The following is a 25592-nucleotide window of genomic DNA, read 5'->3' on the forward strand; positions in this document are numbered from 1 at the left end:
GGACCACAGGCTTAGGATCCTCTTCAGTTCTCATAAGGTAGAGAGACTAAGAGGATCAAAAAACAAAATGTAAACAAATTAATCAATTTCGGAGTGTGTGAGATTGTGTCTGTGGTTGTATGTATGCATGCCAGTGTTTTTGAGGGCCTGTTCACACCAGTACGGTGCAAGCACTGTCCCATGCAACCGCACCTACCTTGGATTCTGGTGTGGGAGGTGTGTTGCGTTGCCATTCATTTGAATGGTACCCCAAACGCACGGTACCCTAATGCATTCCATTGCAGTGTGGCTTGGGTCACCACTAAGGTTACACAGGTTGAGAACCACTGCTCTAGAGCAGTGGTGGCGAACCTTGGCACTCCAGCTATGCCAGAACTACAAATCCCAACATGCGTCTGCCTCTGGGAGTTATGTCTGTGACTGTCAGAGTCTTGCAATGCCTCATGGGACTTGTAGTTCCAAAACAGCTGGAGTGCCAAGGTTCGCCACCACTGCAGAGGAAGGCAAATTTCGGCCCTCCAGTTGTGGCTGCAACTACAAAACCCCATTATGCATTATGAGACCGACAGCCCCAGGTATATTTTCCTGAGGCAGATGCAGGATGGGATGAGTAGTTTCACCACAGCTGGGAGTTTCCCTACCCCTGCTAGAGACACCATTACTTAAAACCCCCCAAAACCCTCCATTTCTGTGATAACCGCCACTTAAGAAGTACACATTTTTAATATTGGTCACTTTATTTAAAGTTCATGAATAGAACTCGCTTCCAGTGAATAAAATTATAGCTATGTAACAGTAAACACGAGAGAGTGACATACAAACTGATAAAATACAGAAGCTTAAATACAGTTCTAGATGAAGCAGAAGACTGAAGTTTAGTGACATCACTACCCGCTTGGTTCAGTAAATCCCATGCAGCAGTACACATCCTTTCTATGGAACCATACGGGGATGCCAGCTGGTAGTTATCCTCCTAAGATTTATACTTCAGTCTTTGGGGGGGAGCAACATGAAAACTAAATTACAATTGGCCATTCAAAAGGCACTCAGATTAGAAATTAATTTGATTTTAACAATCTTTTTATTGACCCGAATTTCATGGTCAGACTTCACGGCCAATAACTATGGTTCACAGCAGCTTCAGCTAAATGATGGTCCTGAAGCTGAACGGACTGCTTTTATATGTGCACGCCCAATATAATTCTGCATTACTTTACACATAAAAGTGGAATTATTAAAAAATCTTATTCAGAAATGTAATGAAAAAAAAATAGCGTTTATTAGCTGGGGCAAAAATGGTTTTGGTTAGAGGGAGGAAGGATTAGAACCGCCATTTGTTTTTAACTGCTGTCCAGGGATCTGTTTTCTTACTTCTAGTACTGGTGACAACCTTTTCCCCCACAGACAGGAAGTGAGGGGAAGTTAAAAAGCAGACAAAATCAAAACCCAAGCCAACATTTTATTGCTGTGTCCCTGCTGAGATTTTCCCCTCACTTCCTGTCCGGTGAAGCCATGGTCACCCCGATAGTGGAAAGAAATCTATAAATTAGGCCCCAGATAAAATTAAAAATCCAAAATGAATTCTGAACCATCCCCACGCTATTCAAAACTAAAATACAATAAAAAAGCTTTGGCTGAACACATTTTAAAATGACAACTGTGGCATAAAAAAAAAGCAAACCGGTCAAGTGTAACATATCTAGGAACAAGAAACTTTGTGAATATCTTCTTGTATTTATCTTTTCTCATCCTGTAGTATGGCAGTAATCCCAGGGCAAAGCCAGTGTTATGATGAGGACATTCAGGATGTCTTTAGTCTGCACTGTGTAGAGGGACATCTGCAGACCAGGACTGAGAATATTGAAGACATTCTTAAATTACTACCCATATGAAAGTCTTCATCTAACCTCCAGAAGCAGGTATACCAGTGATTCCATGAGTGCAGTATAGAAATGGATGGATGTTTGTAGTGAACACCTGTTACTACAAAGTAGAATTCAGCTTACTGCTGGTCATTCCATGTGTTTCCAGTAGGATTGCACCAATACCGTTTTTCGGTATAAGAGTACCGATATTTTGCTTTCAGTGCTAGCCGATACCAAGTACTGATACTTCAGCTGGCATGGAGCCGCCTTCCCGGGCAATCCGATTGCTCGAGAAGCTGGCTCCATGTTGTTTGGCCGGGAAAACGGCTTCTCAGCCAACCCAGCATCGAGCCGGCTTCCTGGTCAGGAAGTTGGGCGGCGAGTAATGACCCGCATCCCCGATTGGTCGAACAGCCGACTCCATGCTGATTGGCTGGGAAGCAGGGCTCCATGTTCCCCCTACGGCACTGCAGGTCAGAGGAAATCTTCCTCTGACTGAGTTCCGGTATCGGTAGAGCATTTGACAGAGTAAATCGCCCAAATACTCGGTATCGGCACAGATACTAGTATCGGTGCATCCCTAGTTAGACACCTGAATGTGGAAGGGGAATTGCTCATCTACAGGCATTCCTGTTACTTTCCTTCTAGCCAATCCAGATCTGAAGACATCTCTCACTTTACAGAGTGCAAACAGTTAATGTAAATGTATATACTGGCCCAAGCCTTTGATAAATAGCCCTGAAAGTACAGGGAAAGGAGAGACAAAATGTATTGCCTCATACAAGTCTCTTGGTGTTCCTAAAAATATTAACAGAGCTAAAGTGTTATTAAAAGTACCACTCTCCTTTTAGGCAAACCTGTCCTTTGCCAAAGACCTAAAAGATTCCTTGTTTATTCCTCAGTACAATGCAGTGAGCTTAAGAGGCACCCACTGCACAGGGCAGCCAGAGCACAAACCCTCCAAGCGGAACGGTCACTGCATACATACAGAGTACCCGGGGGTCTCCCAAATATACTCTAAAGCTAAAAAGAAGACTCCTCTGTAAGAAATAGAGCCTGCTTTTACTGTATGACTGGCATCATGCTAATCCTATAGATTCAATCTTTGGGTCCCTAACCTAGAAGTATGCAGATCAGGGTTTCTGACCATTTGCTCAATGCTTGTTCTAGATCAATGGCCTAGAAATCCATGTTAGTGGCCAGATGGAAGACTCCATATTTTCCTCGGCACACATCTCTAGGTGTTCAATGTTGCCGGACTGCGGTGTTGCCATCTTTATTTTTAGCATACGCACAAAAAAGGTAAAATATCACCAACATCAATATGTACAGTACGATGTCATATCCTATGAAAATAACCCCAATTTTTCACATGTTACAGTGTGTGTATATATGTACAAGTAAACATTGCATATATTAAAGAAGACATTAAGGCAATTTGAAATGGATACAGTTGTGATCTCAGATGCGAAAATTTGCCATTTCTTGTCCCATTTCCTAAAAAAATAAAAAGGCAGAAAAAAAAAAAAAAAAAAAAAAAATTTAAAGGGACTTAATTAAGAAAAAAAAAAAAAAAAAAAAAAACAAGTTACAGGCCTTTAATTAACTAGACTTTACAACAGTACATAAGCGAGAATGTGGCAATAATTCACACATTAGAAGACAAACACAGTCTTGTTATAAATCACTGAGTGTAGTGTGGACATGAGAAGGAAGGGACGTGTTACTCCACAATATTCTAATCTCACCCAGAGGTCGTGTCTGCAGTCCTTGAAGTAACAAATAACCGTCCCAAACATGAACCCCCCCCCCGTGACCTTGCGTGTCACTAATCTACTGACATATCAGTCTGGATGTCACAACACTTCTTACACTACCGTCTCGACTATTGCAACTCATTCCTCATTGGATGACCTCTACACAGGCTCCTCCCTTTTCAGTCTATCATAAATGCAGCTGCTAGACTCATTCACCTAACCAACCGCTCAGTGTCTGCATCCCCCCAGAACCTGGTCTCGAAGTATCACCCTAACCGTCCACTCCGCTGATCCGAAGACCTCCTGCTTTCCAGCTCCCTTGTCAACTCCTCCCATACTCGCCTCCAGGACTTCTCTAGAGTCTCTCATCCTCTGGAACTCTTTACCCCAACCTGTCTATCTCCCACTCTTACTGCCTTTATGCGATCCCTAAAGACTGATCTCTTCAGGGAAGCCTATCCCACCTCGACCTAACCACTGAACCATCACATTCTCAAACAATTCATCCCCACATAGCTCCCTCCTCATGTATGACTTGCCCCTCCCTTTTAGATTGTAAGCCCTCAGGGGCAGGGCCCTCCTTACCATCTTGTCTTGAACTGTATTGTGATTGTACCGTCTTCCCTATATTGTAAAGCGCTGCACATACTGTTGGCGCTATATAAATACTATATTATAAAGAATAATAATTAATGCTACAAGATATATGATGAGTGAAGGTAGTTGTATCCCCCCGTTCCAGCGATCTTCACCATGCCAGGAGCGGCACAGCCTTTACAGCACAACCCCACTGCAAAGATCACTGGAACGTGAAGGAAAGTATTTTACCAGGCAGGCTGCACTCCGCCATAAATACAAGCTCCTAAAACCATTATCCTCATCATTACTTCACTCTAAGTAAACAATCTGGACCAGATCGGCACCTACCAATGTCAGAATATATCCTCCAAATGGAGACTCACCTGTTCCCATCAACGCTAACTAATGAGAAGCGCTTCTGGTCATGACACCATGCCGACCAATGAGCACTCGCTATTTGCGAGTGTTATGCTGGATACTCAATGTTGGGCTGTAGTGCAGTGTATGGACGATAAAGCGGCTAGCAAGGTGGAGGTGGGTTACGCATACAGTAAAATGTAATAGCAGGAGCAGGCAGAATGTTCCAGGCAATTAATAGAATTTCCCTTTAAATAATTTCTATAAAGTGATCATCTACCCACCATTTCCTGCGCCATCCCCTGCTGTCTGGTTAAGAACCAATTAATGTACAACATTTCTGCATAAGGTGAAGGTACAGATACCACATCAAATCTTACAACTTAAAAAGGGACACTGTGGTAAAAATGATAGAATACCTGTATTAACTGAGACTTGTCATAGTCTTTACGATGTCTGTAAATACACTGGCTCAGCACTGCGTATAACTTTTCCAGCTGCAGTATGTTATATCCGTTTGTTTTATTCACAGCTTTTTCCAGCAAGTCCTAAAAATAAATAACCCATTTACAATGTTGAAAGAGAATGTATCCATTTAGATAAACCACCCCCCCCCCCCAAAAAAACAACAACTCTGTTTGCAGCACTAGGAGGGTTGGAATTTAGGGTCACCCATATGGAACAAGTACACAGATGAAGTTCGGGCTTAATTTGCACATGCATAAAACGCACACTGTTCGAGCGTAAAACTTGCCTTGAGGCTCTGGTGATCCACATGCAAGGCTGGCACCGGCTCCGAGAGGACATCCATAATTGTATCCACACTGATGAGGTTCTGCTGTTCCACTTGGATTTGTCTTCCACGAGTCATTCTCAGAACACACACATCTAAAAGGCAACATTTAAAATTGAAACAAGAATTACATTTTACTTTCTAACAGAAGGATCAATTATAACATTGGCGCTCTGATCAAAAACTCTCTCATGAGAGCTCCGACCCACACGGGTGTTACAGTCACCAGATAATCAGCCAATTACCTGAACAAAAAAAACCGCACACACCTTGAATCTACAAGGACCGCCACCAGAGACGGTGCAGATCAGAGTATTATGTCCCAAGAACCTGAGATTTGCTCTGAGAAATCTGTCACATTTCATTCGTATGGGTGTACCATCTGTACCCCATACTGTCATCCAGCACAGCACTGCGGATTTCGAATTCTGTTCACAAATTGCAGGCACTCGCGTAGTCACCTGACCGCACTGAGCAATAAGAAGCACTACTTAGCACGGTTAAAATTATTTTTTTGCATCACCACAAGTAGATGATGAGGGACAAGTAGATGATGAGGGACAAGTAGATCAGGCTCCCACTTTAGTCCACACCCCTGAGCAGAATGGTTAAATTGGTCCTTGGGACAAAAGATCCAGACAAGGAAGACGTTTCACAGGAGGAAAGCCATAGATCAGTGTTTGAGCCACTGAACCACCAGAACAACAAACTTGACAGGTTTGTCTCCAGATATTCAGATCCACTAGAAGTGGTGGATGCTCTGGTGCAGGAATAGGCAACCTTGGTACTTCAGCTGTGGTGAAACTACAAATCCCATAATGCCTCTTGGTTTCATGCATGTGGCTGTCAGAGGCATGTAATGCCTCATGGGACTTCTAGTTCCACAACAGCTAAAGTGCCAAGGTTGCCTACTCCTGCACGAGAGCACCGCTTCCACTAGTGGATCCCTATACCTGGAGCCCATCTCTCCAGTTTAAAGTGTTCCAGGACTTGCTTCCAGGTTCAACAACAGTGTGTATAGACCACTACCCCAGGTCTATATGCTGCCAGGTGAGGAAGTCTGCCTTCAAATTGTCAAATGCATGGGATGTATACGGTGGGTCAAAGCTGCAACATACAGTTCTGCCCAGGACAGGATTCAATTGCATTCTGGTTCTTCCCTGATGGTCGACACACCACCATCACCACAGTACATTTGCCCTACTGGACTCAGATTGGATGAACCTCCAGTAGGATGGTCCCGGCCTACAGAGACAGCCAGATCACCCAAAGTTCCAAAATGTCTATAAGCAGACAAGACACTTATGACAACCAAGTCCCCTGTGCTAACAGAGTGCACTGGCATGCAATGTAAGGAAGCCCCTAAACAAAAGGAATGAACGGCTTGCCCAGTAGCAGACTCAAGATTCCTGAGCCAGCATGTCATAGGAGTCAAATTAATCAGTTTGTTCCAAGACTGAACTTGTCCCACAACACTAGAAAGAGGTTTGTATGGGTGTGGAATTCGTATCGCCCGACACCCGGGACATGTAGTTCTGGGCGCCGGGCAAGTTGTTTGGTCACTATTTTAGCCCTGCTACGGACAAGTAGCAGGGCTGGGTTTTTTTTCTTAAACGAGCGCCGCTGCGAGCAGGGGGCGTGAAGCGCCGAGAGCGGGGTGGGGACGGATCGCTGAGAACTAGCGACGGAGCGGAGGGCGTGGAGCCATGACGTGGCTGGGGGCGTGGAGCCGTGATGATGCCAGACAGTGGAGCTGTGACAGGCTCTGTCACCTCCCTCAGCCTCTGTCCCCGGCGGCCGATGCTCGTTCCTATCACAGGAGTTCAAGCAACAGTGCTATGCTAGAACTCCTGTGTCGGAGGTGACAGGGTCAATAAAGAGTACCTGTCACCTCCAAATGCTATCAGACAGGATTATTATTCGCTGTGTGATAGCACAGTTAAATAGTTAAAATGAAAAAGTAAAAAATATTAAAAATGTATCTAAATAAAAAGGCGATTAAGGAAAAATAATAAAACAAATGAAATTTTTTTTACAAAGTAAATAAAAAATTTTTAAAATGAAAACCAGCTCCGCTGTCCCCATCTGCATGCGAATAAACACGCAGTGTTTTCAACTGCAATCGTGTGCAACCGCTCGGGCAGGGCAGTATTGCAGCAGGAAAACGCACAATCTGCCTGGCATGACTGGGGTGTCATTAGAAAATAATGGCACTGCCAAATGGTCAACGCAGTCACCTGACGGCACTGACCAATGAGAAGTGCTACTTAGCACTGCTAAATACGGTTTTGGTTAAAATTATTTTTTTGTATCAGGACAAGTAGATTGTCATGAGGGACAAGTAGATTCGGCCCCCGCTTTAGTCCTTGGACAAGTAGTTTTTTCTAAAATGTCCACACCCCTGGGTTTGGGTAAAACAGGACCGCCTCCAAAAAAAAAAAAAAGGAGGTAACAAAAAAACCAAAAGGTTTTGGTTAAAATTATTTTTTTGTATCAGGACAAGTAGATTGTCATGAGGGACAAGTAGATTCGGCCCCCGCTTTAGTCCTTGGACAAGTAGTTTTTTCTAAAATGTCCACACCCCTGGGTTTGGGTAAAACAGGACCGCCTCCAAAAAAAAAAAAAAGGAGGTTACTAACAAATCCAAGACTTATGCAAAAGTGGAGTCACACGACTCCTAGACTGGAGAGCTCAAATCTGAGGCCAGAGAATCGGCAGGTTCTTCTGTGGAACAAATACTTGCGAGTATCTGGGTCTAGTTCTGGACAACGTGAGGCCAAGAGAAGAGTCTGTTGTAGTGAATTTCTGCAGATGTAGAATCCAGTGTGCACTACCTGCAGCGCATGCACAGTGCAGTGTATATTTACAGCATGGGCAAATGTTATTGCCAAATGGGCAAACAGAAGACACGGCACCTGGAGGAAGTGGAGAAGATGGCAGGCAAAGGTGATGGCTTAAAAAACACACACACGGAGGCAAGTGTCAATGTGCAAGTATGCTGAGCATATCAAGAACTGCCTACCCTAAAGCTGGTCATACACCTATAGATTATCTGCAGACTTTCTATGGTCAGATGGAAAGTGCAACAGATTCCTCCATCTACGCTAAACTGTGTGAATGGAGGAATCTCCCACGGGGCCAAGCTTCAGTATCTTGCTGGTCGGCCCCGCTGGCTCTAAAAATACCTGAACAATCTGATTGGATGCCGGCATTGTTCAGGTGTTTTAAAAGCCAGCGGAGAAGACTAGCAAGATACTGAAGCTTGGCCCAGTAGGAGATTCCTCCATTCACAGTTTACCATAGATGGAGGAATCTGTTGCACTTTCCATCTGACCATAGACAATCTGCACATAATCTATAGGTGTATGGCCAGCTTAAGCCAGACCACAGATCCAGTTTAATAAAGAGTTATAATAGATGAACCCCATTCTTCACAACACTTTCCTCTCCTTCAACCAGCACAATAAATATGTCAATATCAGACAGCAAAGAGGAGAGTTTGAGCACCATATAAAGAAAATGCATCACTAGGTTTTGGGCAGAGCTCCACTTTTAGCAGTTACAACAGTAAGATTCCCTTACATACCATCTAAGTCTCTGTGATCACCATTTAGCACTGCTGCAGGGACTTCCTCGTGTTTTTTTTCCAACTCGTCGGTCGGGGCTTTAGAAGAATCTGTATGAGGAGGAACATTCCCAGCTTCCTTATCTAGATTATTGATGTCCAGATAAGACTGTTCTGCTTCCATTGAGGAATCATCTAGGAGTTCCATCTCCGTCAGATCTAGGCTGGACTCTTTAGGATCTTGGTCTGCTTCACTTTCTGCCTCTTCAGTTCTGCTATTACGAACGGCTGATGGCTTCCTCTTTTTAGGACAAATACCAGAGCTCCAGCGACTTCGTCGTCTGTGCTTTCTCTTTCCTGTATTTATAGGGAAAAGTAGATAACATTTTAGTTTGAACAGCAAGTATCTGGGTAAAATCAGGATTTTTTTTTTTAACATCTAACAGACCAAGCCACCCAGTAATGGTGGCAATTACTGCGGTAGGGATAACCCATATAACAATGGCAGGGTTCAGCTTTTTATTTATATAATTTAAACTAGTGATGTCCCGATACTAGTATCGGTATCGGGGGCGATGCCAGGCATTTTCATGTGTACTTGTGAAAATGCCTCTATTTTTAAGGCCAATACCGGCCCTTTCAATTTTTAAACCGCAGCAGCTGCCGAGTTCCAGCGCTCGCCGGGACCTCAGAAGCTGTCGCTGTCCGTTTCTATACATCCTGCTCCTCCTTCACAACCATGGATAGCCCCAGACACCGGCCCCCATCCAATTAACTAACAGCCCTGCAGAGATCCACGTGTCACCCAGTTGAGATTGCAGCCTTCTGCTCTGGTGGGATGTTTGGTGCAGCTACGGTGGGATCTATGGTGCTGGTCTGGGGACATCTGTATTTAACCCTGGTGAGACTGCCCTAAAAATCATGAGTCTGTGTTTTAGAATTTTTTTTTCAAAATGTCACATGTATCGGTAATTGGCATCGGCAAGTAGTCCCTTTAAAACTACATGTCCGTCAAAGATTACCCTCACAGAATCTACAGTTATCCGGCATCTACCAATCCATGGGTACCGGAAAATGGAATTTACTGTACTTACAATGCTTGCATCTTAAAAACGCATTTAATATGGAGTTGCGTTCACTGGTGTCTCATCTCTAGCTGGAGTAGATATTTGTTTTTAATGTGCTCTCCGTGCTCATGTGTAGATATACTTCTAGCTACACATGAGTACACTTTACAAGTGAGGATGCGCACTTTTACAAGTATACAAACTTAAGTCAAAGCTAGAATGTGACATTCATTGGTGTGAAGTTTAATTCAATGTTTGGCTACTTGTGTGACATCTAGGATAAAGTCCAAAAACACACCTGTACTGGGTGTACTGGCAGCAACAGGAGTTGCAGATCCAGTCGGTTTTTCAGATCCCTCAGTGTCCATTTTCTTCCCATCGGGTGTATTTGTGTTCTTCGGAAGAACATGGTAATAAGAAGGTGCGTATTTCGCAGAAGAAAAACCTGTGTTGAAGAAAGAAAGATCATTTCAATCTGGGAAAGAAAACCCGGCTTAGTTAGGCAAATTCTCCAAAATCATATTCCAATCTTGTCCAGAGTAAGAAGATGGTCATAGTAACACCTGCGTGAACAGGTTGCAAAGAGTAGGATCCAATACCTGCATATTGAAGCAAACCTGTGATTTGCCCATGCAGGACAAAGCAACAAGTTTGATTTCATTCCCCCATCCCTGGCTGCAACTACTCACCTTTCTTCATCATCCATGGAGGAACACAGCTCTGAAGAATTCGGAGACGTAGGGTTATGCTGCTGCCTCCAGGAGAAATGGACACCTGCCAGTTTCGCTTAGTGTCTTCAGAAGAATGGATGTTTCCTTCTCTTATGCTTTATTATTTTAGTATATTTTGTTTCTTCGTTGTAAATGTTACTCATACCGCATATTAAATCCTGGAAGTCTCGAGCTAGCAAAACAGACTGATGCCGGATAAGCTAAATCCTGGAAGTTTGCCTAGCCGTCATGAAGCAGGTCATATCTGGTCTCAGTACTTGGGCTGCATCTGGCAGTGGTCCTATTTATCATTTTATTTTTTATTCAAAAATAAATAAAAAAGGTATTTACCTAATGTTTTAAGATTGGTGTTTTCTCTCATATTTACTTGGGCTGCTCGCTTTTAGACACCTATTTGGCTAAATGCTTTTTTTTTTTTTTAAATGTGGGATTCGGCTGATTTTATTTACATTTTCCACAACCTCTTTAACCCCTTCATGACTGAGGCCTTTTTTTCCCCCCCATTTTTTTGCACCCATGTTATATTCCACATTTTAGGCCTGAAAAGGACTTAAAACCCCCACACATTATATATTTTCTGCCAAAAATATATGCCAAGACCCTATACAATATAATGGTGGTAGTTGCACATTTTTATGTTGCGCAATATTAGCGCAACTCCTTATTAAACCCCAAAATTTAGCGATAAAATTAAATGCCCCAAAACACAACAAAATACCCATTTTTAAAATGAAATATAAAAGATGGGGTTACAACGAGTAAAACGATACCCAACATGCCCAGTTTACAAATTGTGTGCGTCCGTGAAACGGCGAAAAACTGCAGTACCCCAAAAAGTCCACAGAAGACGCTTTAAAAGCCCCCACAGGTCATCAATTTAGAGATACCCCCAAAATAAGGCCCTAGAATTATTGCTCTCACTCCAGCGCGCGCGGCAATACCCAGCATGTGTAGCGCGTTCGTCGTTTTCATACGTAGGCGCACCCGACGCGTGTTTACGTGGCGACGCGCGTGCTCGCGGGGGACTTTTAAAATTTGTTATTATTATTAGATTTATTTTAAAAAAGTATTTTTTTTTACTTTACTTTGACTGCTATCATATGGGGGGGCTTACAAGCCCCCCCATGTGATAGCAGATGGTGGTGACAGACTTTTTCAGGTTTCCTTTTTACTAGGGCTGGTAATGATTAAAATGTTTGTGTTCGATTCATCGAAATTTTTTTTAAATCGATTATAAACGCACATACAGATCCAACTACATTGGCCTATACACATACAGCACAGCAGTGAGAATCATTACCCAGAGTATGGTAATGGGGCCCCACTCCACCCCAACGCGGGAACATTTAAATTACAAAATAAATAATTAAAAAGAAGCACAGGTACACCCTAAATTTAGTTTCAGATAAAGTGGAAGCCTTCACCTACCTTCACTTAACCCCCCTGCCCCCACCACCCCCGACACTGGATGGGTAGAGTTTTCCCAATAGTCAAAGCCTGCCTTCAAAATCCCACTGGTTTCCATTATGATCTGCGTCGTTAACGAAGGGGAAGGAGTCCGGTGACGTCACGGACATAGACGTCACCGGACTCCTCCCCCCCTTCTCTTAGTTAGCCGTCACGGACTGTAACAATTCCTCCCCAAATGCTGCTGGATCGCAAATGCGGATATGGCAGCACAGCCCAGGTGGATTTAGAGGGTGGTTCAGGCTGGGGTTACTGCTATTACCCTCTTTATAGGAGGTGAGGGGGGCGCAGATCCCACAAACATCATATACCACTTTAATAATCTTAACCTCTGTATTACCACCATACAGGGTTAAAAGTTAGTATCTGGTATTGCGGATACTATTTGCAGTGTACTAACCTCATACAATGCGTCTTCAAGGAAATAATAATTAAAAGGTAGGTCTAGTAAAGTTGGTGGCTGTAATTTCTGACAAATGGTTCACAATGCAGAATGAATGGTATTTAGTATAGTAGATGGCAATAAACAGTAACAAGTTCCAGCACTAGGTGGCAGTATACCCAAGTTCCTTAATCACTTCAATGCAGGAAGATCTGCTAGGTTACTTGCCTTTTTTGCAGACAGTACGAGTGTAGAGGAAGCCAGCCACAGGTATCCCGAGGAGACTGGGAGAGTCCCTATTCATCATCCGAGGAAGAGGACCCACTCAAGGTGGAAGTGCAGCATGGCGGGAGAGAGCAATTGCTCCACGTTCAATCTCCTTGATTGAACGCCGAGCAATTGAATCTCCCTCGTTCTTAACGAGGGAGCCGGCTTCAGGTGGCGGCTTCAGCCAGTGACGACGTGGGGTGACGTCGCTGCTGGAGGGGCCGAGCGTTGCAGGAGCGACGCCGCAGAGCAGATCCTTGACACTTTGTTAGCCGACAGCCACTTGGGGAAGGGGGAGGAGTCCGGTAAAGTCGATGTCCGTGACGTCACTGGATCTCCGAGGAACTCCCAGAAGACCCGGAAGCCGGCGGAGAGGTGAGTACCGATCAAAATAATTTTGATCGATCAAAAAAAAAATTAATGATTAATCGAGGGATCGTTCATTTCTGCAGTCCTACTTTTTACCCAAGGTGGTTTTGTCCTTTCATTTAAATGAAGACATTGTTCGACCGCCACTTTGTCCAGTTCCTGTTCATCCTAAGGAAATTTGTTTTTATTTGGATATTGTGTCGGCTGTCTGTTTCCGTCAACCACAGCTCTCATTAGTCATTGGGAGTGGATTCTTCAGGTATTCATTCAAGCTTGATTTGCAGGATAAGGTTCCTCCTTTTCCCATTTCTCCTCATTCTACCAGGGCAATTCAGAATCATGCTTCCGTTACTCAAACATCCTTTCATACCGCTTGCTACAACTGACAGGTGGAAGAGGTTGTTCTTTTTAAAGGGGCAGACTTATTTTTTTGCCTAGTGTCAGTTTCTCCTGGAGGCAGCAGCATAACTCTACGTCTCAGAATTCTTCACAGATGTGTCCCTCAATGGATTGTGAGAAAAAAAATTTACGTTCCGAAATCCTATTTTCCTCTACTCCCCAATTATTTGCCAAAAGCAAAAGAACATATTCACAGTATAGAGAATATAAATCACTCCCTTATATGACAATACTAGTAATTGGAAGACCAAATGGCCCTGAGAAACTGCCAAGAGCTTACCCAGGGATTTTTTCACTCCTAGGAGTTCGGGCAGCAGAGAGGAAGTGAAAGCAAGAGGAGGTTATGTGCTGCTGGAGAGCACAGGTTAGCTTTAAATTGATTTCAAGGCTGTACATAAAATCTGTGAATAACTTGGGAAATGTAAAACATAGTGAAAGGGAATTTATCAAAACTGGAGCAGATGTGCATGGTAACCAATCAGCTTCTCTCTTTCGTTTCCAAATCTTAACTGAAGAAAGTGATAGGTGACTGGTTGCCATGCACAGCTGCTCCAGATTTTGATACATTTCAAGCCAAAGTGTGGAAAATAACGAAGCCAAAACAGGAATTAAACCAATACCCCCAGCAAGCCATACAACATGGATTTTGGAGCCCACTTGTCACAGCCTGGCACGTTATAGAGGAACATTTTCTAATATATATATATACACACACACACACACATATACATACATATACATACATACATACATACATACAGGCTAGGCAGAGATGCTTATCCAATGCAACTGACTAATCACAAATGCATTTCTCTATCCACTGGGGTGACACCACCAGTGAAAGCAGCAGTCCCCTCAGAGCCCACTTATGACAGGTTTTCCCAACTACTTGGTAGAAGCTCAGCTGTAGCAGCTCCTCATAGAATACCAACTCTCTCACCCAATGACTCGAACTGAAAAACAGACTGTTGAAGCTTTTTGAAAAGCATGTGCATGCATTACAAGTACAGATAAGGACACACACACACACACACACACACACACGAAGAATTGGAGGTCAACACTCCCAAAAATGGTGGCATCAATGGGGCCAATTAATACATTTTCCTAAACCTATGCATTTTGCTTGTTCTGCAAAAAAACAGCAAAATGCATGGAAGGGATCCTAATGTGAACAAGCCCCAATGAAGCATTGAATTGGGAGAAACACCACCGAATAAAGACCAAAGACTCATTTCCAAACATATGGACAGACTTATCACTACATAGAGGGCGGGAGGGGAAAAAATAAATAAAATGTAAATCCTAAATTTCCAGGAAAAAAAAATAAAAAATTAGGCTTACCCCTCTTTTTGCGAGATTCCTGAATTTCTTCACAAAGCTTCTCAAATTCTTCATCCAGCTCCTGTTTAATCATTGCATAAACTGTGTCCTTTAGACTGCATGCCCTGTGGCGGATCATCCGATCTAATGGGTGAGAAAGGGAATTAAAGCTTAGATGCCCAGACCAAATTTAACAGTGAACATATGAATCAGCAAACTCAACATGAAGTCCAATTCTGTCAGTTTGACAGTGGAGTTTGAGAACTAGGAATGCGCACAGGTGTACATCATTATCATGGCATTTGGCAAAGTGCATACTAAAAGGACTTATTAGCGCACAAAGTGGGTAATTCTGGATTAAAGCAACCATGAAGTAAAAAAACAAACAAGTAGAGGGCGATATGTTAAAGACGCCATAGAAAGCATCAATTAAGATAATTCCAGCATTGCTTAAGATAGCCAGTGATGCAGCCAGACCCTAGAAAGCACAAGCATTAAAGAGCATCAGCATACAGGAAAATATACAAAATCAGAAAAGTTTCCGTCACTGTGTGCTCTGGGGTTAAATATTCTCCCAAGGTGAAAAAAATGCAGTTCGATGAGGGGGCATTGATTTCTTGGTGGTACCAAGGGTTGACTTTCTAAATTCCAATAGTGTAATTTTACACTAGACTCACCATTTTTTTTAGTCTGCCTTGTTTGAAGGTTTGACCTCTACCCCGCACAGCTCTCCTGTAGGCAGCAATGGAATTTATGTTCCTTTACAGCATTTACCCAGGATGGTGCTCATAAAACACCATACAAAACCCGACTGGTTTAAACCATTTTACCAAAAAAGAGGCACTTAAAAAGGTACCATTTGTAAATACAACTCCAAATCCCACCAACACCTTAGAACACAGCTCTGCAGTTATTCAGAGGACATAAAGGAGAACTATGAGGTGAGTGCTTTTCTAGCCGACCTGTGACAATGAGACTGTCACAGGTCGGCTCAGTAGATCGGGAGGTGAGCGAACACATACCGACATTCGCTTACCTCTCGATCCGGTCACGGCTCTCTGCCGTGACAGGGGAGGGGCTGGATACCCCCCTCCCAGCCATCGCTGACTGGCAGATCGGACGGGGCGGGTACAGCTGGCTCTGCCTCTAGATAGGCAGAGCCAGCTGTCACTAACGCAGCTGAGCGGATCCAGACATAATTGTCGGGATCCGCTTCAGCGTCTCAGTATACCGCGAGCTGTAGCTCGCGGTATACTGAGCTTAGGGTGACGGGAGGACGCTAGTTTGTCTCCTCCCGTTACCCTAAGGGGAACTATGGGGAAAAGCCCTAACCCCATAGTTCTCCTTTAGCAAATGCGGAAAGTTCTCATTGAAAACTGATTACGTGCAGGTTACATCAAGGGGATTGATCAACAGACGGCCAATATAGTAACCTACCTCCTGGGTCCTTGTCTGGATTGTACTCCAGGCAATTACTGCAGATAAGGTCAATGTCTCTTAAGTATTCTTTCACAGTGTGATACTTGTGCAGGTCAATTTTGCTTATAACAGTTGAGAGGTCCATTGGCTGGGCAATTACTGTGACATAATCTGGAACCTGAGGAAATATATAGAACAGATTCTTAGCAAAAATTCTTCTACAGATAATCACTTTAAATGATTTGGAAAAGCATGACCCAAACTTACCCCCTGTGACATCATAACAGGCTTCTAAACTTTTTGTAGGTGCAGCTGCTGGGAGTGCAGTGACTCTAGATAGGCAGAGCCAGCTGTCACTAACGCAGCTGAGCGGATCCAGACATAATTGTCGGGATCCGCTTCAGCGTCTCAGTATACCGCGAGCTGTAGCTCGCGGTATACTGAGCTTAGGGTGACGGGAGGACGCTAGTTTGTCTCCTCCCGTTACCCTAAGGGGAACTATGGGGAAAAGCCCTAACCCCATAGTTCTCCTTTAGCAAATGCGGAAAGTTCTCATTGAAAACTGATTACGTGCAGGTTACATCAAGGGGATTGATCAACAGACGGCCAATATAGTAACCTACCTCCTGGGTCCTTGTCTGGATTGTACTCCAGGCAATTACTGCAGATAAGGTCAATGTCTCTTAAGTATTCTTTCACAGTGTGATACTTGTGCAGGTCAATTTTGCTTATAACAGTTGAGAGGTCCATTGGCTGGGCAATTACTGTGACATAATCTGGAACCTGAGGAAATATATAGAACAGATTCTTAGCAAAAATTCTTCTACAGATAATCACTTTAAATGATTTGGAAAAGCATGACCCAAACTTACCCCCTGTGACATCATAACAGGCTTCTAAACTTTTTGTAGGTGCAGCTGCTGGGAGTGCAGTGCTTACCTATGCCAGCAGGACCCCAGAACTAAATCTCACAAAAGCCCTTTTCCTACATACAGTGTGTGGGCAGAGGCCCTTGGATGTCAAGGCAGCAGCGCTGTTGGCTGGAAAAATAGGATTTTGTTCTTACTATAAAATCCATTGAGGGACACAGGTGTGAAGAATTCTGAGAAGTAGGTTATGCTGGTGTCTCTAGGAGAAATGGACACTAGGCAAGCCAATTAAATGGTCTCCCACATAGGGCAAATGTAAAAGTGTCTTATATATTGAGGCTCCGCTGACCAGCACTAAAGGCAAATAGCTCTGAGAATTTGAATAGAGGAAAATGATTACTCCAGACAGGCAGTCAGACTCAGTCATTTGATTGACACAATCAATAAGATGAGAGTCAACACACGCAGCCGCTGGGTTAGCACTCAGACGTCTTCGACCAGGTAGCTAGAGTCTGGAAAATGAGAACAGTGGCCAGCAGGGGTAGAAAAGCTTATTATGTTAAGAGTAAATTGAGAAAAATTTTTTTTTTCAAATTTGAATTTCTTATCAGTAGGGTTTCTAAAATGAAGGGGCGTCATCAAAAGGAATAATCAACCTCAAGGGAAACAGACTATTTTAAAAAGAAAATCTGAAATGGGATAGTGACAAGGCGTTTATCCAGACAGTCACAATCTTTGTATACAAATCTGTCAGAGATAGGATGAAAAGGAAAATATTTTAACATGTGCAAGCTGTTACTGCAGAAGGGGTTACAACTGAAGAATCCTCCCAAGTTTAAAGCTTGTGAAGTTTCTTTCTGATGTTGACACCATAGGTGATTGAAAATCAGCAGCTGATGGAAAATCCTCCAAGGACCATAAGGATTCATCAAAGTATTTACTGCAAGGGCTCCAAGATGAACCGGAAATATCCAGCATCTCATCTGCAGCTATGGGAGAGGAAGAATGGGAGGCATTTCTTACCCTTGTTAGGGGAATGATAAACAAATGTATCCGTAACCTCCATAAACTACAGAAAAGGAGAAAGAAGAATTTATACACAGTACAGAATCAGTCATTGATAAAGATTTATTGGTTTTAGACAAAGCAGAAAACAGAACAAAATGTTTCCCTTACAGGTAGAACACACAGAGACCAAAGCGGATACATCGTCAGATGTTCCAGTGCAATGTAACTTTAAATAGCACTTGTTTCTTAGAATACTCACAACCCTGACCACTGTGGAGTATCAGAAAGTAAACTGTGCATTCTCACAGTGGACGGCAGGATAACATTGCAGAGCCTATGGGAAATCTAGAGCAGAATGCGTCTCCAGCTCCTTCCTCCCCTCAGAGTCTGTCAGCTTCCCACAGCTTTAAAAATGAGGGCAGGAGGAGAGCTAAGGTGGCACACGTGCATCCTCACTAGATTTCAGGGAACACGCGACTGGCCAGCTTAATGCGGCTGTGCTGAGGGAGTGAGTGCACAATAAAAAGTGTATTTTTATTTTTTAAATGGTGGTAAAAGTCAAACCGTGTAACATATACAAACAATAGGCCACACAATTATTAAAAAGGAGGAACCTTTACAGTCCTGGTTCCAAAATAAAAAAAAGCCCCAGCCAAAAACTTGCCTGACCTCAAATGGTAGCTGAAATACCTCACCAGATAGGAACACAGGACCATAGCAGGAAGGATCCATCGCACGGTACACAGGAAGTCCTCCACTCTTTAAAATGAAGGTGACCACTGCAGGACAAATCAGTACTGAAACTAGAAACGACCTGCTTCCTGACAACTAAAGAAACTTCCTGGATTTCACTCATTCAGCATAAATCAACTATCTGCTCTTGATACCAGAATCCCAAACGAAGAAACAAAAAGCAAAAGAAAAAAGGAGACCTCAATGCTCCTGAAGGACATCAATGCTCCTAAGTGGAACTGGCATGTGTGAGGGGTTATTGCCTTAAAAAAAGACAGGCTTTAATTTTTTGGCTCATGTCCATTTCTCCTGAAGGCAGCAGCATAACCCTATGTGTCAGAATTCTTCAAAGCGGTGTCCCTAAATGGAGCAGGGAGAAAATAAATCAAAGCATGCATGTGCAGAGGGACAGAGAGGGGTGTGGGGGACAGGCAGAGTTCTGTATTACAGCAGCGTGGGCAAGCAGTGCTGCTTGGCATTAAAAAACAGCAGAAGTACCCAAAGTTAGAACACTGGATTTCTAGCAGATTAACATGTATTTGTATGTTATTTTGCCCAAACATACATTTTAAATAGAAGAGCTTGACATGTGTATAGTAACACTTTTCCAGTACAAAAACGGACTATGCTTAGTGACAAAGCATGAGGGATAATGTTTACAAGTGCGCCGCCATTTTAGTTTAGCCATTTCTTCAAATACATGAAATGCCAACAGCTCCACATAAATGAATCCAGATTACCTCCTCAAGGTCCACTGGCTTTGTAAAAGCTCTAAATCGTTTGTCAATGGCAATCCGATGGGTGACATCCCTCAGGAAGAGCCTCAATTCACGGAGCGTCTCTTCTTCCTGCGCCTCCAATCGCTTTAGCTCCTCAGTAGTCATAGGACGGGCCTCAGGTGGTGGAGCCACCGGCAGCACCTCAAGTGCATGAAGAACTGAAAAAAATATTTGTTAGCATTGCATCAAAGATGTTTAATTTTTTTTTTTTGCTTCAGGATAGAACTAACCTGCCTTCCTTTTGGAGGTTGGAGGCTTTGCAGCTTGGTTCAAAATAAGATCCTGGAAGAAAGCTCTCCGGTCCTCCTTGTTTGGTAACTGAACGTGGAAAACCTCCCCATAGTCATCCAGAAACAGCTCTTGTAGCTACAGTAAAAAGCAGATCAGTTATTCTCAAAATGGAAAAATATTGGTTTTCCCAGATTTACAGGAAACCAAGAAGAGGAGAGAAAAAAAAAAAAGGCGCACACTGCCACCCCTGACCTCTTGAAACTTTTTTCTGCCTGCCTTCAATACTACGAGACGCCGACCAGCAAAAGGTACACAGATCAGGGATTCCGACTAGATTTCTACTGCATTTGCAGCACACTTTTTTTTAACCGCAAACAATAGGGGCAGGAAATTGTTTGTGACCCCATGAAGGCGACTTTCTCTCACTCCCTGTCCTTATGAGGTTCTGCCTGACAGGACAGAAAGTGTTTTCATTGATGTATGTGCCCATCAGTTCTATCTCATCACTACGCTACTAAAAAAGTGATCATACAGTACAGGACACAGGCAATTCAGAAGTCCATGCAAGGCTAGCCATACGCAGCAATTTTTCTCGTTCAACCCGCAGGCTGAACGAAAAAAAATTCACCCGATTTCTCCATCAACACAAAGTGTCGATTGAGGAATCCCGTTGTTTATATTGTATTCAGACAGGTGCTACCAGCACCAGTCAGAATACCCGATTAGTGCGGGCAGCTCATTGGCTGCCGACAGAAACTTTTCCAGCAGGCTCCTTCGATCAGCTGATCAAAGAATGCTGGCTGAAAAGGGAGCCGACAGCCCCATACACTGTGCGAATTTCAGCCGGTACATTAAAAACCGTCCGAAATTCAGCCAGGGTATGCACACCTTTGGATGTAGGTATTAGTAGGTAACAAATGGCCAGCTCCAAAAAATTTTTTTTTGGCAGTAGGAGGACACAGAGTTGAGGAATATCTACTCAAAAGAAGCAGATTTCACTAACAATTGAAAAAATCCTATTTTCCTTGACCCCCCCTTGGAGTTTCCCCATCACTTCCTGTACTAATAGGGAGGAGAGATTTCCCATTTAGCATTACAGATTGCAATAACCCTGACCAGGGTTCTAGTCCTTCCCCACTCTAACAAAACAGAACAAAAATGTAAGCATTATGTGCCAGAAGGGAAGAGGAAGAACCTGTGACATCATTGCCAGTCTGAAGACTACACGATTTAAAAGGTAGAATTTACATAAGCTACTGGTGTAGTTTGGGATTGTGCAAATACGGTAATAGACCCAGGAACAATGCAAACTCCACAGAGATAAAACCTAGATAGATTATAAACCCAGCAATACATCCCTCTCAGGTTACAGAGCTAGAATATTCCAAATGAGCACTAAAAGGAAACTTATACCAAGTTTAAATAAGAGGTTGTCAACATTAACCTCCTAAGAATACTACAGCAGCTGTTAGAGTGTCTCTGGATTCAGCGACACACTTAGCCAAAGGCAAGCAATCAGATTAGAAAGTCACAATGTCTGATCTGCATACTAGTTTGCAGGTCTGTGTCTCAGTGTGTTTAACCCATTGGATCAGGACAGCCAGACAACTAGCATTTTATACTGCAAAAGCAGACTCCATATTCTCTCAGTACAGGTGTCTCAGAGTAGTGACTATACGAAAATCTGGAGTTCACAGAGAAACGAAGAGAGATAACCCAGCTTGAAAAGCACCGTGAGGGTAAAAGGTATAGACAGAAGAGAAGAAATCCAAGATTTAACACAAGGTATTTTCACAAAACATTTGACTTCACCAGATAACGGTTATTACCTCACAGTCTAGATCAGCATATTCCACGTCACACGTTGCCAAGAGCAGGATTGGAGAAAACGATGGTATACTTTTGATTAGGGTTAAAAATGTTGCTTTCAAGGTGTTGCCAACTGTCTCCCACCACAGATGAATGTGTGGAATATACAGAATGCTAGGAACAGTGCGTCTTGCTTCACGGAAAAGCTGGATCAAAAAAAGTGATGAGTTGCTTAGTGTCAGGCTCAGGTCATTCCACTCAGTGCCATCTCAATAAAACGTAGGTGGCCTCCATATTTAAAGATGGCATTGTTTCTTCGATTACAACTTTCTCATGTATTCTTTGCTATACAAAAAGGCATGTGTGGCAGCATGGTGTGCTTTAACACTGTACTGCCACATATATGCATAGAGCCGACTTCAACCGGTGAAGATTTTTTTTGCCTATTGTATAGCAAAGAATACATGAGGAGAAAGTTGTAACCTAAGAAACGATGAAATCTTTAATATTGATGCCATGTACATTTGGTTGTTGTAGGTGTTCCCGCTAACCTCTGTGTGCTTCAGCATCTCTTGTTACTCTCCCTCTGTAACAAAAACCTAGACCAATTTGCATGTGTGGAGGTTGGAGGGGGAAGGGTCGGCTGAATCACTACTAGCAAGTGCCTAGTAAGCAGGCATCACAGACCAGCAGCAACGTTTACACCCCTCTGCTGTGGCTGAATGTCATGCCATTAACGGGCAAAGCTCTGGCACTTCCTGGTAGTGATGCAGCTGAACCCTCCACCTCCAAACATGCCCATTGGTCTATTTCTTTCTTCACATTTTTACTACAGAGAAAGTAACAAGAGATGCTGGAGCACACAAAAGGTTAGCGGGAACACCTACAACTCCCAAGTGGACAGGAACAGAGTCAGGAATTATGACAAGGAAATCTCACTTTTGAGTATCCGAAACAGAGAAAATGACAAATATTTAATGATCAAACCATTACAAAAGATAGTGACAGAAGACTAAAGGGGACATTTATAATAGATCGTGGATATCGAGAACTGCTCTTTGCTATATGCCGCAACGTTAAAAGGAAATGCAGGTTGCAGTGTGGAGCCGGTACTGTCCCATGGAGTTTTCTCTGCTTAACAAGGAAAGGGCGAACTCTGATTGGAGGTCATGTTCCCTTTCATCCCTGCTGTGCTTTATTTTTTTGATGCAGTGGCATGGCTGTACCGTTGCTTCATAAATGTCTCTAAGAATTTGAGTTACCTTGCGATTCAAAATATCAAATATTTACTTCAGATTTGATCCCAATACAGCACGGCTGTGGGTCTAAGTTACTGATCCCAATGCAGCATTGATGTGGGTCTAAGTTACTGATCCCAATGCAGCATTGATGTGGGTCTAAGCCACTGATCCCAAGGCAGCATGGCTGTGGGTCGAAGTTAACAGGTAGCAGAAACAAAAGGCTTACTTACCTGTGCGCAAGTTTCCTCTGGAGAAGTTACACTAACTCCAAAAAGCACAGCCAAATCCAATGTGTACACGGTGAACTTTTCCAGAGTGTGTATGAGTGCCGGAGCCAAGTGTGTACCCTGACCCAGGCCTGGCTTCCCAGAGATCAGGAACCTAGGCCTGAATGAAGTAGGCTGGTGATAGGCATTCCTGAACACATTAAAAAGACAAGTGACAAATTCCAGTTAGTCCCAAAACGTATGGGCAACAAGTTCAACACTAAACAATCAAATTATTCATCCAGCAAAAATAGTTTCTTAAAAGTGGGTTGTTCAGCTTCAAAAGCAGATATGAGTATCTACAGCACCACTGTGCAATTAAAAGCCAATTGTTTGACAACTCAAAGTGGATAGAGCCACATCAGCATCCCTGAAGCAATGAGGGCATTGCTGTTCTGCAGTACCGCTATGTAGTGTCTCCACTTCTTCCTCCATCCTTATTGCTACTGCTCACTATGATTTGAAGACCCTTTGTAAAAGACTGCAAGCTGGGCCACTGATGTTTACTCTACCGCCGGCCACTTGTAAGTGCAATGTCTTTGCTCTTTACAAACTGGAAGTTTTCAATGCACTCTGTTCTTGTGAATGTCAAAAGAAAGGACAGTGACAGAAACGTCTTGTCAGCGTTTTAAAAACCCCGGTACTAATACCAATACACAACAGCTTTCAGCTTAGTAAATGCTACACAATGTTTATGTGTAGCTGTTCCCTAACTAGAAGATCATCAATCTAGAGCCTGCCTGAAATTGCATTCAATAGGTTAAAAAAAAAAAAAAAACCCATGATGCCTGCGGTATGCGGGATACATAAACCCTTTTTGCTGAATTTCAGACAATAACGCAAATAGGGCATTTAAAATCATTTAAGGTGAATGGATGAGGTGGAGGAGCGAAAGTGTGTGGAGGGAGAAATGAGTTGAAAATGAGGTGGGTGAAGATTATATAATGGAGGAAGTCAGAAGATATGGGGATTTAACGTAGCAGGTCATTTCAATAATCTTCTCCACTATGTGTTTACATGAGCAAGGAAATGAGACTAGCAATAGTAAAATGGAACATGAAATGTAACTAAGATATGTAGGTTTATAAAATGAAATAAAGCAGATAAAAATAAATAAATAATAATTTAAGTCAGGGCATCTGATTCAGCACAGTACTTACACACTGAGGTGAATAAATGGTCTATTTTCTTTTGATTTGCCACTTGGCAAATGATTGATAATCCCATTTTCAAATACAGAAGGACCTTCGTCGTCGCTGTAAATCAGATCTTCATCCAACAAACCACTGGAAAGAGCTGAAATATACACAAGAGAAAAAAAACAAAGTGAGGGAAATAAGTACTTCTCAATTCTCTTCGGGCAATATAGCAGTGGTGCCCTCACATCGAACTCTTGGATGGTTCAGTAAAAAAAGCATTTTTGTACTCCCTGGAAAAAAAAAAAATCAGTTCTGGTCTTTCATTGAGAGACACTGCTTGATGATGTTAAGCAACGTATGGTTTTACTGCCGCCTACAGGAGAAATGGACAACATGCCTTAGGAGGCTTCATCTCTTCTCACCTGCTCAGTTATAGCAAGCATTTTCAAGAGGGGAAAAACCGCATATGAGGGGTGGGAGCCATGTGGCTCTACAGACTCGGAGAAATGGATTCAACAGTGAGTACACAATTCCTATTTTCTCTATAATCTATTGAGAGACCTCTAAAAGCAGCCCAACTAAGGGGGTGGGGAACACAGCAAACAGGATAAAATGCTCACATAACAACAACAGGACAGCGTAAGGGACTCAATAGAATGCACAGATCCTCCTGAAGAACCTTAAGACCAAAGTAGGCATTAGACGAGGCCCAAACATCAACCTGGTAAAACTGATCAAACATGTGAACAAAAAGACAAGGTGGCAGCCTTGCAGGCCTGAAAAACAGGTACCCAATGTAGAAAAGCCGATGCCACACTAAATAATCTAGTGGAGTGCCCTTTCACAGGAAAGAGTGAAACCTTGCCTGCAATTCTGTATGCATGAATGAGGCGTTGGAGGATCCCATCTGGAGATAGGGGAATGACAAGCAGGTTACACCCTATGGAGACCGACAGGAATGACAAAAACCATCAGTCTATCTGAAAGAAATTGTAGCCGAGATACACTTGCACAGCACATACCACATCCAGACAGTGAATTGAGGCCTAGGCTTTTTTCGGGTGGTAAAAAGCTGCTCTTCACACAGGTATGTCCTTAAAGGTGTCTATGGATTTACCAAAGAAGTGTTCCCTCACAAAGGGCATGTGCAAAAGGCTATTATTGTACTGCTGTTTCAC

The 25592-nt window shown here is 43.1% G+C and overlaps 1 protein-coding gene across 1 annotated transcript in view; it reads right to left on the minus strand.

The window, feature by feature from the left end:
- Nucleotides 1-3124: 3124 nt before the first annotated feature.
- ATAD2 (ATPase family, AAA domain containing 2) overlaps nt 3125-25592 on the minus strand; it is a 48435-nt gene continuing 25967 nt past the window's right edge. The window contains exons 18-29 of the mRNA XM_018562211.1: nt 24436-24571; nt 23240-23426; nt 21789-21974; nt 19959-20094; nt 19690-19886; nt 16964-17123; nt 14943-15065; nt 10282-10428; nt 8938-9273; nt 5313-5446; nt 4978-5106; nt 3125-3362 (exon numbers count right to left, since the gene is read on the minus strand). Coding sequence (XP_018417713.1) covers nt 3327-3362; nt 4978-5106; nt 5313-5446; nt 8938-9273; nt 10282-10428; nt 14943-15065; nt 16964-17123; nt 19690-19886; nt 19959-20094; nt 21789-21974; nt 23240-23426; nt 24436-24571 — 1907 coding nt within the window. The 3' untranslated portion in view covers nt 3125-3326. The remainder of the gene's footprint in view (nt 3363-4977; nt 5107-5312; nt 5447-8937; nt 9274-10281; nt 10429-14942; nt 15066-16963; nt 17124-19689; nt 19887-19958; nt 20095-21788; nt 21975-23239; nt 23427-24435; nt 24572-25592) is intronic.

Source organism: Nanorana parkeri, unplaced genomic scaffold (assembly GCF_000935625.1).
Source record: "Nanorana parkeri isolate BGI_ZX_2015 unplaced genomic scaffold, ASM93562v1 scaffold566, whole genome shotgun sequence".
Taxonomy (NCBI): Eukaryota; Metazoa; Chordata; class Amphibia; order Anura; family Dicroglossidae; genus Nanorana; species Nanorana parkeri.